The sequence below is a fragment of the Leuresthes tenuis genome, unplaced genomic scaffold, assembly GCF_036924035.1.
Source record: "Leuresthes tenuis unplaced genomic scaffold, fLeuTen1.0.hap1 SCAF_5, whole genome shotgun sequence".
Classification (NCBI taxonomy): Eukaryota; Metazoa; Chordata; class Actinopteri; order Atheriniformes; family Atherinopsidae; genus Leuresthes; species Leuresthes tenuis.
In genome coordinates, this window is record NW_027325359.1 from 5,861,847 (window position 1) to 5,874,499 (window position 12,653).

The 12,653-nt window shown below is 40.1% G+C and overlaps 1 protein-coding gene across 3 annotated transcripts in view; it reads right to left on the reverse strand.

The window, feature by feature from the left end:
- The window catches only part of itpr2 (inositol 1,4,5-trisphosphate receptor, type 2), a 61,888-nt gene that overhangs the window by 24,003 nt on the left and 25,232 nt on the right, over window positions 1–12,653 (reverse strand). For all 3 annotated transcript variants that reach the window (XM_072385579.1, XM_072385578.1, XM_072385580.1), the window contains exons 36-40: window positions 12,500–12,642; window positions 11,857–11,965; window positions 2,627–2,747; window positions 964–1,148; window positions 698–878 (exon numbers count right to left, since the gene is read on the reverse strand). In XM_072385579.1, the coding sequence (XP_072241680.1) occupies window positions 698–878; window positions 964–1,148; window positions 2,627–2,747; window positions 11,857–11,965; window positions 12,500–12,642 (739 nt within the window). The remainder of the gene's footprint in view (window positions 1–697; window positions 879–963; window positions 1,149–2,626; window positions 2,748–11,856; window positions 11,966–12,499; window positions 12,643–12,653) is intronic.

A 12,653-nucleotide genomic window follows, 5' to 3' on the forward strand; every position in this document is an offset into this window, starting at 1 on the left:
CACTGACTGTTAAATTTCTGGATAGTATGGTAACATTGGCAGCAGATGGATAGATGTGAACAACTTTACATAAGGTAAGCCCAGTGTTTTGAGAGTAGTGCTCAATGGAAATTCAGTCATCAAAAGCAATGAATGAAATTTAGTGGGACCCCACTGAGTGGGGTTCTGTAGCAGAAAACCTCAGAATATTCATACAATGGCCTTTTGATAAGCTTGTGATGCAGGTCGTCACATGGCCTCTGACATGTGACTGCGGAAACTGGGAACAACAGTCTGTCAGCAGAGCAACAACGATCTTACTGGATTTAACCGCCACCGCTGTTTTAAACCTGAGGCAGAGCTGAACTTCAGGACCTCACAGGCTGTAAAAGCAGAATTGATTTTGAGCCTTTTTACTCACTCCAGCTGTTTCTATGGCAATTCTTGGCTGGACTCAGAACATGATCCACATGGCTCAGTATATTACATCTAAATGCACATCTTGATGTATCTCTGACACTATTGCAGACCTTAATTACTTAATCTCAGCCTCTTTTTGACATTCTTGACTTGAATTTGATGCATGCTCCAAACAGCAGAGTTAACAACCGTTTCCCAGCAAAACTTTGGACTGAAGCAAAGGAGCCACAGTCTGCTAGTTCATCATCAAATAAACAAAGCAGAGGAAAATTCAAATGCAACATTAATCAAGCAGTACCTTTCTTAAACCTGGTGCCACTCACATCACCGTCATCATCCCTTTTTCTGCAGCTGAGTTCAAACATGTTGACGGACACAGTGGCTCGAATCTCTTGCTGGGCCAAACGCATGCGGTCATATAAAACCTTGAAGAACCTCTCAGACTTCTTCTGCTTGTGTAATTGGCTGTAGAAAGAATTCTGCTTGGGAAGCAGAGAGAAGATGACGACATATTTCTAAAGCACTGGGGGGGAATGAATGGATATGAGTGTCTGCGGAGCCCACCTGTATCCGTGTGTTTCCACCTTGCAGAAGAGCAATTCCCAGCAAGATGCTCTCCTCAAACACGCGATCATTCTTTGTGTTGACAATTAGGTCAATTACCAGCTCTGATGCCCCAACATTGTCCAAGAGACACTGGATCTCCACCGTGTTGCTCCCTGGCTTGTCAGAGTCCAGCAAGGCAGAACCTCCAAGAGAGATTTAACAAAGATTTGAAACTGAGTCTGGAAAAAAATATAAGTAATTTCATCCTTCTCTACAATATTCCACAGCTATCTGGAAATTTCTGCAACAGAAAAAAGTGAGAAGTAGATGAACAAAAAGACAACAATTAAGCATACTACAACCAGTTAAGGAACATTATAATTATAAACATTTAAGGTCTATTATCTTTAAGCTATGTAATTTTAGCAAGAAAAAAAAAAAGGAAAGGGGGCATCATGCAAAAGTTTGGAAACCCTAAGATCTCAATTAACTTATTTGGGCTATGGCTAATTTAATTTCAATTTTCAATTATTAAAAAAGGAAAATATCATGTACATTTCACAGCTGTATATTTAAAGCCGATATTGTGTCAACAATGCACCAAGAAGCTGCCTTACCTAATTCAAATAATAACAAAGCAGGTGAGGCCTATAAAAACATAGCAAATATATGCTTTAGAAACCCTCAGAGAGGTGATGACTGTTCCATTCTGTAGGCACAACTCCATGTGACCTTCAGAGTTAAAAGTTAGAAAAACCTTTCCTACATCCTAACTTGAAAATGCAGCACTAGGGGTTTGCAAATCAACACTGAAGTGTAATGCATTTTGGAAATTAAATGATGATTTGAAGAATGTTTTGGTAAGAGTGATAAAAGGTGGGTTTATAAGGAGAAAAAAAAGGGGGGGGGTGCATGATTTTATAGAACACTGCTTCTCAGACTGTCACACATAGAAGGGAATAAATCATGCTTTGAGCATGTATTGCAGAGGCAACACTCCAATGACTGGGTAACATTTTACTGATGAATTTAAGACAATAGCATCAAATTCTAGAGGAAAACATCACATTCTCTTTAAAAACGTTCTGCAGCAGAACACTATTCTTAAACACACTTCAAAATCCATTTGGGGCTACCTACAGGGGTGCATGTTGAAGGTTTCATGATGGCAATTCAAATTGTGTGGATATACCTTAAAAGAGCAGAGCCTGCAAGACTAAAACCTCTTTGCAAAGAAGAGTGAAAATCTACCCAAACAGAAAATGAAGGATTCTTATCTAATATCACCAAACAGTGTTTGTGAGCTCTGATTCTTATCAAAAGGGGTACTAATAAGTACCAACCATGCAGGGTGCCCCTTCATTTTCCTTTTTGCTGTTTCAAAGCAAGAAAAAATAAAAGCAGAAAAATGACAAGTAATCTTGTACAAAATATAAAAGTGGTGTAATATTTCAATTTATACATTTTAGAAACCAGGTCATATGCTACTGGTTTAGCACTTCACAGAATTAGACAGTTTGAACAGGAGTCCTTAAACATTTCTACTGTATGTGATACTTCAGGAACTGCTTTACCCAGATTAACAATCTGTTAGCGATTGCTGCTGTCATGTTAGCTACTTTTTCTTCCTCTGCAGTGAGCAGTTATTGTAGAGTCTGAGTTTATTTGGGGTTTTCAGTACCTCCAGATGAAGGCTTGACAAAGCCGCCCGATGAGCTGTTTCCACTCCCAAGCTCTGACTTGGAGAGAGGCTTTTGATTTCCAAAGTAGCGCACGAGAAGAATTTTTCTTAAGTCGTTTCCCTGTGGAGACAGAAATCATCATATTAACTCTATTATACAGAGTACAAGCTTTTAACAAGAAAATTCAGTTTTAATAATTTGAGAGTAGTGTTTTTGTGAGCCATGGGGGTAAAAAAAAAAAATATATTACCATTTCCCAACACAACAAAAGGGAGCATTTGTGGTGACTTGTACTCGTTTCTTGAAATCCACCCAATCATAGATGAATGGCCCGACCACATTTCACCTCATTTCACCTAATGGGAATCATTCCATAATACATATCCGTCTTGATGGGAATTATGGCTTGCAGCATGACACTAATCAAAGAAATGGGAGCTTGAGATGGCGTGGCAGTTGCAATGCTCTCCAATGACTTATTGTAATGGATTATTCATCAGAGATTCTGAGATGGCAGCTAAGACACGTTTAGATAAAATCCTAAAGTAAACAATAAGAGGTTATCTTAAAGTTTTAGAATTAGGAATAGTCCTGAAATCCTTTGATAACCTCTCTAACGTGAATGAGACCATGAAAGCCACTGACACAAAAGTCAAAGTAAAGGAGGCAACACAGAATGCATCATCTGTGTGAAATACACAGGTGTATAAAATATGTGCAGGAAATGACGCAGAGCACAAAATCAGTCGGCCTCATACAGTAGCAACTTGTTTATCCCAGAAAGGCATTTATTTTCTTTCTATCTGTAATAAACATCTCTCTGCATCTCCTGTGACATTTGGAGCAGATGAGCAGAAATGAGATGGAAAAGATTCATGGAGATAATCTCCGCTCAGTGGTTGTGCAATCAGTGCGAGTGATTGACAGTTGATGACTTGCATTGTGTTTGTCACCATCTATCATTATTGTGCAAGGACGGATGGAATGTAAAAACTGTACAAACCCATAAAGCTGGTCAGTATTAGTTTCTATGGCAACATAACTCAAATGGGCTCGTTTTGATAACACCTCACCACAGTTATTGATCAACACACTGGATAGATGGATGAATGAGAAGATGGATATACTGACTGATGAAGGGGTGAAACTAAACTATGAAGATTAAGAAAATTAAGATTTCTATGGAAACAAGTTAGTTGTAGATGGTAGTTACTGGGTGTTGATTCAACTGGATGATTTATTTTTTTAAAGTTGCAGTTTGTGATGTTGTGAAGCAACACGATCAACTAACTAACCAATTTTAGAAGTTTGTATTCCTGACAGCTCGTCATTCAGAGATTCAACTATCTATTTGTTAGCCATGCGAAACTGGCCAAAAGTAGGATAAACACTGGGTACGATTTTAAAACAGAAGTCTTATGGATTGTTATCTAGAAAAACCATAAACTAACATGTTTGTCATCTGCTATTTATTTAGTCATTTGACAGCCTTTACAGCTATTGCACCAGCAATTCAGACAGAAAATATTTGGCCTCTTTGCTCATTTTCATGTTTCCTTATGGTGAATCGTACCTTTAATAAAGTTAACAAATAGTGCAAATTGGTTTATGTGGCTCAGCTGTGTGGCTACTTTTGCAAGCATTATTTAGGACAGTTCCCTCTTACAGCAAACTACAAGAAACAGAACTGTACTAAAACATATCAAGAAATGATACAATTTCAATGATGCGCCAAACTTTACCCAGAGAAATTTGACGGACGTGGGATAATTATGCACTCCTATGTCTTAACACATAGGTAGTTCAGATACAGTTAAGCTAAAAATCCTCAAGCTAAGAGCACTGAAGAGCAAAGACGTAGAGGAGCATGTGCAGCTGATGCTCCCCGTGTCAGTAAACACTTCATCTCATCTGCAGTCAGCAGAGACTCTTGTCTGCCTGCACTGTCTGGCTGAGCTGCTGCCTCAAGAACACACAAGCACACTTTTTGAATTGAAGGTGACGATACATTGAGCCAAATTCTCTCAATTCCACCCAGACGCACTCTCAATGTGACTGCAAACTCTGTGCTACACTGTAACGCAGCAGATTGAATCACGTTTGACTTAACATTTCCCCTCTTTAGACAGAGGACATGTTGGGTTTGCTACTCTAGAAGAGAAATAAAAGAAAGGGTTGGGGTGACAGATTTTTTTCTTGTTTGCTTCCCCTCTGGGCGATGCAGCATGCTGACAACAACTGCAGAGAGAGGGAGGAGAGTGAAGACAGGATGGCTGTAGAGGAGAGCCAGCCCAGCCTGACTCATCTGCTTGCTGCTGCATTGACGAGAAAAACTCCAGTCAGGTGATGCAAGAGCCACAAGAAAGAAAAGAAGATATAGCAGTAGAAAAACTGACAGAAAGCAGACAAAAAGGGGGGCAAGGAGAGAAACAAACAAAGTCTAGCAAGGAGCAGGCGGTCATGATGTTTTAAAATGTGCACTGGCACGCCACACTGCGGCTCTGTTGTCCAAGCTGGGGATGAGCTGCCTATCCCCACCACCGGCTTCTTTACATCCCCTTTTCTCCCCCTCCCTCCTCCAGACCTCTGCTGTTTGCAAGTCTCTAAGAATCTGGAGGAGAGAGTGGATAAAAAGACAGAAAGTATGCACCTTGTGCTTCTTTAGGTGGTCTGAAAACTTGGCAAGTAGCAGAGGGCAGCACCAGCAGCACTGGAACAGCTCAGTTCAAAAAAAGTTAGCAGAGAGCCAGGCCACAAAGGAGGACAGCATCCTCCATACAAGTTTGAGAGTGTGAGATTGGAGGTGTGGAGGGAGGTTATTATTTTCTTTTCTGTGATACTTTTTACCTTGACAGAGAATTCTTGGCTAGTCTTGGGATAAAGGACATTATGATAGAGTACCATCTCCCAGCGGGCCATGTGAGTCCAGCAACTTTACATCACATGCACACACTTCTGTCATCACACTTTCTTCTTTTACTGCTTGTATCAGGAGCAGATGATACTAAAACTCAAATTGAAATCCAATCAGACTGAGAACTGCATAAAAGCGTGACTCGCTATGTTATCTAATAAAATGTTCATTTGTCTTAGGTGAGCTTGAAACTGGAGGGAAAATGAAAAGCTTAAAACTCCCTTCCTAAAACATCTCTGTTTTAACTCATATTAGAGATTTAGTTCAAGAATAGGACAAAATAAAATACAATTTCTACATTCTCCTGTTTTTTTCTCCACACATAATGGGTACACGAAGAGACAGGAAAGACGGCAACATGTCGGGTAAAGGAGCCAGTCTCCAACTACAGCCTCTTTGACTCAGCCTGTTTAAGTGGGATCTTTTGCACCTTTATTCCATCTTGCTTTTCTATGTGACTTTGAAACCAGGTGGACTGCTGTGGACACAAGACCAAAAACCTGTTGCGTTAAATGTCATGACAGATTCTGCAGCACAGTCGTGCCTTCTGAAAGTACACACTGGCCAGCATTGTGTCGGCTTTGTTGAATTCAGTGCAAATGAGAAAACCTGGCTAACGAGGGGTTCTTGTTTAAAAGAAGAACAGTGATGACACTGAGAATCATGTCATTTCTGCGGTTGTCGAGATTTGTTCAATTTGTTGACCCATAATCACAGAAAACTAATATTTGGGCAGTGGCCCTTGATACAGATAAAAAAAAATTGTATTTTAAATAAAAAATAAATGTGCTTTTTTAGCTGCATATATTCCGACTACTTATTTAAATCATGGATTTTAGCTTAGGTCCAATTCACAGTTTCTTCATGTTATGGTTAGGTGAACTATTTCTTCATCTCATCACTTCATTTAGATTCTCTTTACTTAGGTAGGATATGAAACATTAACATGATGCTCAGTGGTCCACAAGGCCAAAAGTTAACAAACAGTATGTGCATCTGATGAAACCCCACAAGAGACAAACATCACGAGCTACAATTTTACAACATTTTCAAGCTGCAGTTCCACAGCACATGAAATGATTTTACCCAACAAACAAGCACATCAGCAAAACAAATTAAGCCCACATGTGAGAGCAATTGGTGAGACCGCTTCAGGGAAATACACGACCAGAAGCGTAAACAAGTATTCAGTAAAAGGTTAACCTGTGGGTTCACTGTGAAAGTGTTATTCACTAAAGTTGTTAAGCACTGATTGCGTTTATCAAGAAGATGTTATGTGGAAGATAGGCTGTCTCGCAAGCAGGACTTGCCTGTTTTTGTGTCTTAAAGGAACTTGAGCATTTATATCAAGTGGAAGTAATAATGGAAGCAGTTCTTTACAGTTTTTTACTGAAGATTTGGTTGTTTTTTTGTGTGTGCTGTTTTTCAGCCATGTTAATGCCGTGGTTTAATGATGCTGGTCAGTCCGACAGTGAATCGGTCAACAATTTGAACCATTCTTCTCACCAAAACCAAAGTAAGAGACCAGTCTTTATTGATGCCTTCAATCAACATCCACAAAATAAATTGATTGTAAAATTGTATACACATTTGTGGTTTACTTCCAAACAGATGGATTTTAAATGCACCTACACCTTAATAGTCTGCAAAATTGGTCCAAACATGCATGACCACCAAAATAGATCTAAACTTTCATTAAAATCAAATATTGAAAAAAATGGATTCTCCTCAGCATTAGACGTTCTTTGTGCTAACAGCTAATTTACAAACATCAGCTTTTCTAGCTAAACATACATGGTGAACAGGGTGCAAATACCAGCTAAACAACCTCAAGCCAGCCTTATAATTGTGTGCATAACACACTCAAGGTCAATCCTATAGTCCTAACAGTTCCTAAGTTCCTAACATAGAACATAAATACATTTGTCAGATCTGTAGTTGCTGAATACAACATGTTTAGATACAACAGACTAGATCTGTGGGAACAGAATATTCACCCCGTACAGACAGGAAACATTTTTGCACTCTCTTGTTAGCATTTAGGTAAAGTAGCATTGTACGTAATTACAGCTGCAGTCTCAGACTTCCTTATTTGAAATCAGCACGGTGGCATTGCTGAATACTTAATTTATGGGATGTAATTGAATAGAGTTTAACAGCACAGGTGTAACCACCGTTTTCATGTATAATTGATATCATAAGGGAAGATTTAAAGCTATGACGACCAGCAGAACAACAGCATCCTCAAGTAGACACTGGTGGACACTGACTGACCTCAGTCAATAGTCTTGACAAAAAGCAATCGAAATTATTCCCAACCAATTCTTATCATCTTTGAACTTTAGCATTATCACTCAAAGGTGTTGCTGCCATTTATTCCAAAAGCTACATTAGCTTACAGTCAGTCAGAACACAAATTGCAATTCATATCGTTCATCCTCTTGTTGGTCATGTGCCCCCCTGAGCACAAGTAGACTCGCATGCAATCAGATTCAAATAACACACTATGAACTATGTCGAAACACTGTTTACAATGACAATTAATCTCATTCATAGTTGCCCTCAGATGCAAAAGGCTCTGAACTCCAAGTCCAAAGATTTTAACACACTGACTAAAACATCTTATTTTAGTGTGACTTCAAGTTTTTTTTCTGGCATCATAGATGGATCATTTTGTCAAGCAGAAAAAGCCCAATTTGGTCTATTTCAATGTAATTCTTACAGATTTGTCTTTTAAAAGTTAAACATAGCACTTTTTCATGGTAGCATAATTTTGAGATACTTATCTGGGCATTTTTTTCTTATCCCATTTGGTAAATGGGACTTCAAATGAGAAAATTCCACTTCCACTCATTAACAGATTATTTTGATTTGCGGCTGGCGGTGAGATTTTGCAGGAAGAACTCTGCTCTAGTTCTGAAGGTATTCTTTTTTCTTTTTTTTTTTTTTCCACGGGCTGCACAGACCTCCGGTGCCCAGTCACGGTCAAACCAGACAAACAACATGTGCTAATCCCTCATCACCATGGAAACCAAAGCATAATACTCCCCAAACAGACACCTGACTGATGGATCGAGGGAAATGAGTGCAAGAGAAAAAAAGGACTGACTCTTTAGCACAAATTCAGATAGTTAACTTACTATATATGACTAATAGATTTCTAAAAATTTATCAATATCTTATGCTGCATAATAAAAAGTTTCCAAGCTTCAAAGGCAAACAGGGTCCTAATTTTGTCAGATGTGTTCTAATTCTAACTTTAAGCACGTCTCCTAGGATTCCCAAACAAGGGAAAACCCTTCAAGATGAAACAGCCGGCATGGCACTGCATGCTTAGGAATCGTGTGTGCCTGTGTCTGAACAAGGCTTTCAATCTATATGCATGTGTGTGATGCACTTAGCATCAAGAGGGTGGTAATCTGTAAATCTGCTTTGCCTTGGGCAGGTGGTGTGAAACTTGGTAAGCAAGGAAGATAGAGAGACAGATGGACAGAGACGGTATGTGAGTGACAGGCGTGAGTGTAAAACAGAGGGAGGAAACTGAAGCTCTGTGAGTGTAGTGTATATTACATAACTAATTCTTACTAAACTAAACATGTGTAGCCTGCATATGACACCACATGACGTACATCTATTCAAGGACATAACATCTAAAATGAACACATTGAGAAAGTTATCTTGAATTGATGTCAGCTTTAAATTGTGTTATGGGATAAAGAGGATTTATATTGTTCTTAATGTTAAACAATTCTATAAAAAGGACTAAAGCCAAATATGAACTGATCCTATTAACATGTTTCATGTTAAATGTAAGCATTATATATTGTCATCCGTTAACAGATAAAAATGTAATTATTCTTTTTTTAAAAAAAAAAAAAAAACAAACAACTGGATTGAAAGGTATGTTCATTCTAATGAAAGTGGGCTCTGTAGTTTACTTTAACCCCTGGAGCCTTGTGCGTCCCCCCCCCCCCCCATTTCCACCTGAGATACATGTTAGAGTTGACTCAGTTCAACCACACAGCTGTGAGACCAAGGTCTGGACAACATTGGGCTCAAACTGTAATAGACATACAGTAGTGAAAATGTGGCCCTATCTTTATTCACAGACCAGAGTGCTAACGAAAAAAAAAAAGAGTCATACTGATGTTATTGAACTAGTTAGAAAATATTTCAATAGCAGGTTGAGACAGAAATTAGGGTGACAAATGCTACATCCATTTCAGTCAGTGTCACCGAGCCGTCTTCTCAATGAATCCTTTCAAAGATGGCATCAATAACATTTTGTGTGTATTAGCATTTAGACTCAGGGCAGGTGAAGTTAGGCCAACTCCTCTGAAATTGTACTCTTGTGTTGAAAAACAGTGTTAAATAACTCTAAATAAAACAAAAAGTGCCATTTTTCTGTGCAACTTTATTCCTCTGAAATGTTTGACTACAGTATCGGTGTACATCAAACATTCTTTCAAGTATTTGCGCCAAAAATCCCTCCTAATCCTGGGAAAATGTGAGGACAAACATTTAGAGAGCAGTCCTTATCTGACGGCAAAAAAACAGGTGATGTTCAATGGCAAGAGCCAACACATCCCTGTGGTGTGACTGCAGATGTCCCCTTTACTGCCCAACCTGTGCTTCTGCCATGATCTGGCCAAACATAGGTCAGGGTCTGGGTGGGACTAGATGGGAGAGAAATGGACAGAATAAGTTGGGTGTGCAGACAGAATGCGATAGACTGAGACAAAGCAGGGAGTGAGCAGAGGAGGAGAGAGCGGACAGCAGAGTGAGTATGGAGGGAGGGAGAACGTGATGGTCCACGTGACGTTGGCTCAGCCACTGCAGGCTGTTACGTAAGCGCACCCCCTGCCCTGTCTCCTCATGGACTGAGCAGACTCCGCTTCTCTCCAATCCCTCACTCTGCAGACGCTGCCCACTTTTTTTTCCCTTCCACTCACATGGCTCCTCACATGGCTCCCTTCCTCTCCTCCACCCACTCACTGCACCCCAGGGGAGCCACCAACCTCTGCTGCCTGTGCTGTCACTCTGTCTCTCTCCTTCTGTTTTTGTCTGTCTGCCTCTACCTCTCTCATTATTTCCATCAATCGTTGCCTTCTCCCTCCCTGCCCCTCTCTCGTGCAGTAAGGCTGCAGCACCACACTCAGGGCTTCAGGGAAATGACAAAGACAGGCCACAAATACACGCTTGAACACACTCATGAACACCTACACAAACTGACATTTCACATATCGTTACCGCACTGTCTGGCTCCTCAGACGCACCAAGCTACTTTTAAAAAGCGACTGTTTTTGCATCTTGAATTCCTTCCTTCTTTCGCACAACTGTTGAATCTCTTGTCTTTTGACAACAACAAAAGAAGAAACGACTCTGACACAGATGCAAACACAAAGAGGGAATACAGAACTGTAAGAAACACTGTTTGCCATGTTCTATATTGAGAAAAGTAGTCTTGGCAGTATTAGTAATTCAATAACACTGTCAGAGGGGGTAAAGGGGCACACTGATTTTCTATTTCGAGAAATTCTCTCATTCAACAAAACAGCCTTTAATAGGACAACGTGTGTATGATATCCCACAAAGTTAGAAGATTGAATATGCTTTCCATCAGTTTACTTCAAGACAGTGTTCAGTACGATGAACTGCACTCCAAATAAAGACGAAACACTGGACAAATCTCCAGACTTGTTTTTGTGCTCATAGTGATCGAAAACGCAGCACATTTTTTTGCAAGTTTCAATCTTCTCTCACCACACTGCTGGAACAAACTCTGCTAAAACCTTCTAAATTTCTGACTTCTTGTACTTCAGCCCTCATCTTCAACACCTATGGTACACAAAAACATACGGGCACACAGACACCTTCTTCCATCTTCTCTACCAACTCTTATCACTCACTTTTCAGGCCTCTGGCCCAAGAGGAGGAGCAGCAGCAGCAGGACACAAGCTCCCGTGCCCCCCCCTCTCACTGCAGTATCGATTTGTTTGTTCAGTGCTTGCCCACCCAGCCCCCCAGCTCCTCCTCCCCCTCCCCTTTCATCCTCCTTCCTATTCTCCTTCTCAGTGCGAGTGTGTCCTCAAGTGCCTCCCTGGCTTATGTAACATAGACGGGTCCACAGCATACTGATGAGGGGAGTCTGGGCTCTGGGCCGAAAACAAGGACTCCGCTGCACTGCTGATGGGAGAACAGCACTGCTGGCACATAAAGGCCTAAATCCACTGTAGACTTTTAAAGACTTTCGCATAATTAACATGTTTTGTATGCAGGAGACAGGAAAACATTTTTTTGGAGTCAAGTACTCACAGATTCCTGAAAACATTCCTTCTTGTCCAGCATCTCTCTGAGGGTCTGCAGGATCTTTATACACAGCTTTTCCTCTTTTTCCATAAGCTTCTTGGTGTGTTTGATTAGTCTGGCAGAGTGATGAGAAAAGTATAATTTATAGTTGTTTCTCCCACTAATGCAGTAACTGTCTTAAAAAAAACCAAAGCAATGTTTTATCAACCATCACAGGTGAGACGTCCTAAAGAGCAGCAGCAGTACAACTGTAACCCTGGAGGCTTGATAATGTATTAGCCTTTTTTCCAGCATGAAATAATGTTAACTCAAGCAGTTTGCTGCCAAACATATATTCAATGATGTTTTTTCTAAACATGTTTACCACTGCTTAACTTAAACCTCATATGTTTTGTTGCCATACATTTTTACAGACTATAAACCAGCTGAATAAGAATAGCAGTATTAAGATTTTATGGTAAACAAGCATGTCCTTCTTACGGCAGTTTTTAACTTAGAATATATTTAATTTTTTAAAAAGTAAGTGCTGTGAAGTGGTTTATTATAGGCAGAAAAGCTTTTTAAATTTTGACGTCCAGGTTTTCAAGAACAGGAGATGTGTTTTTCTCTTCCCATACGGTGCAGCAGATAGTTATGGACAGATACTTACTTGGACATGAAGGCTCCACTCTCACAGCGTAACCGCGCAGCCTCTGGAAACAGCATCTCAGGGCTGTGAAGAACATCCACCAACACAGAAAATTCTGCCTGTACCTTCGGACTAAACTGCTCCTCCAGACAGGACACAACCCCCTGTTTCTCAC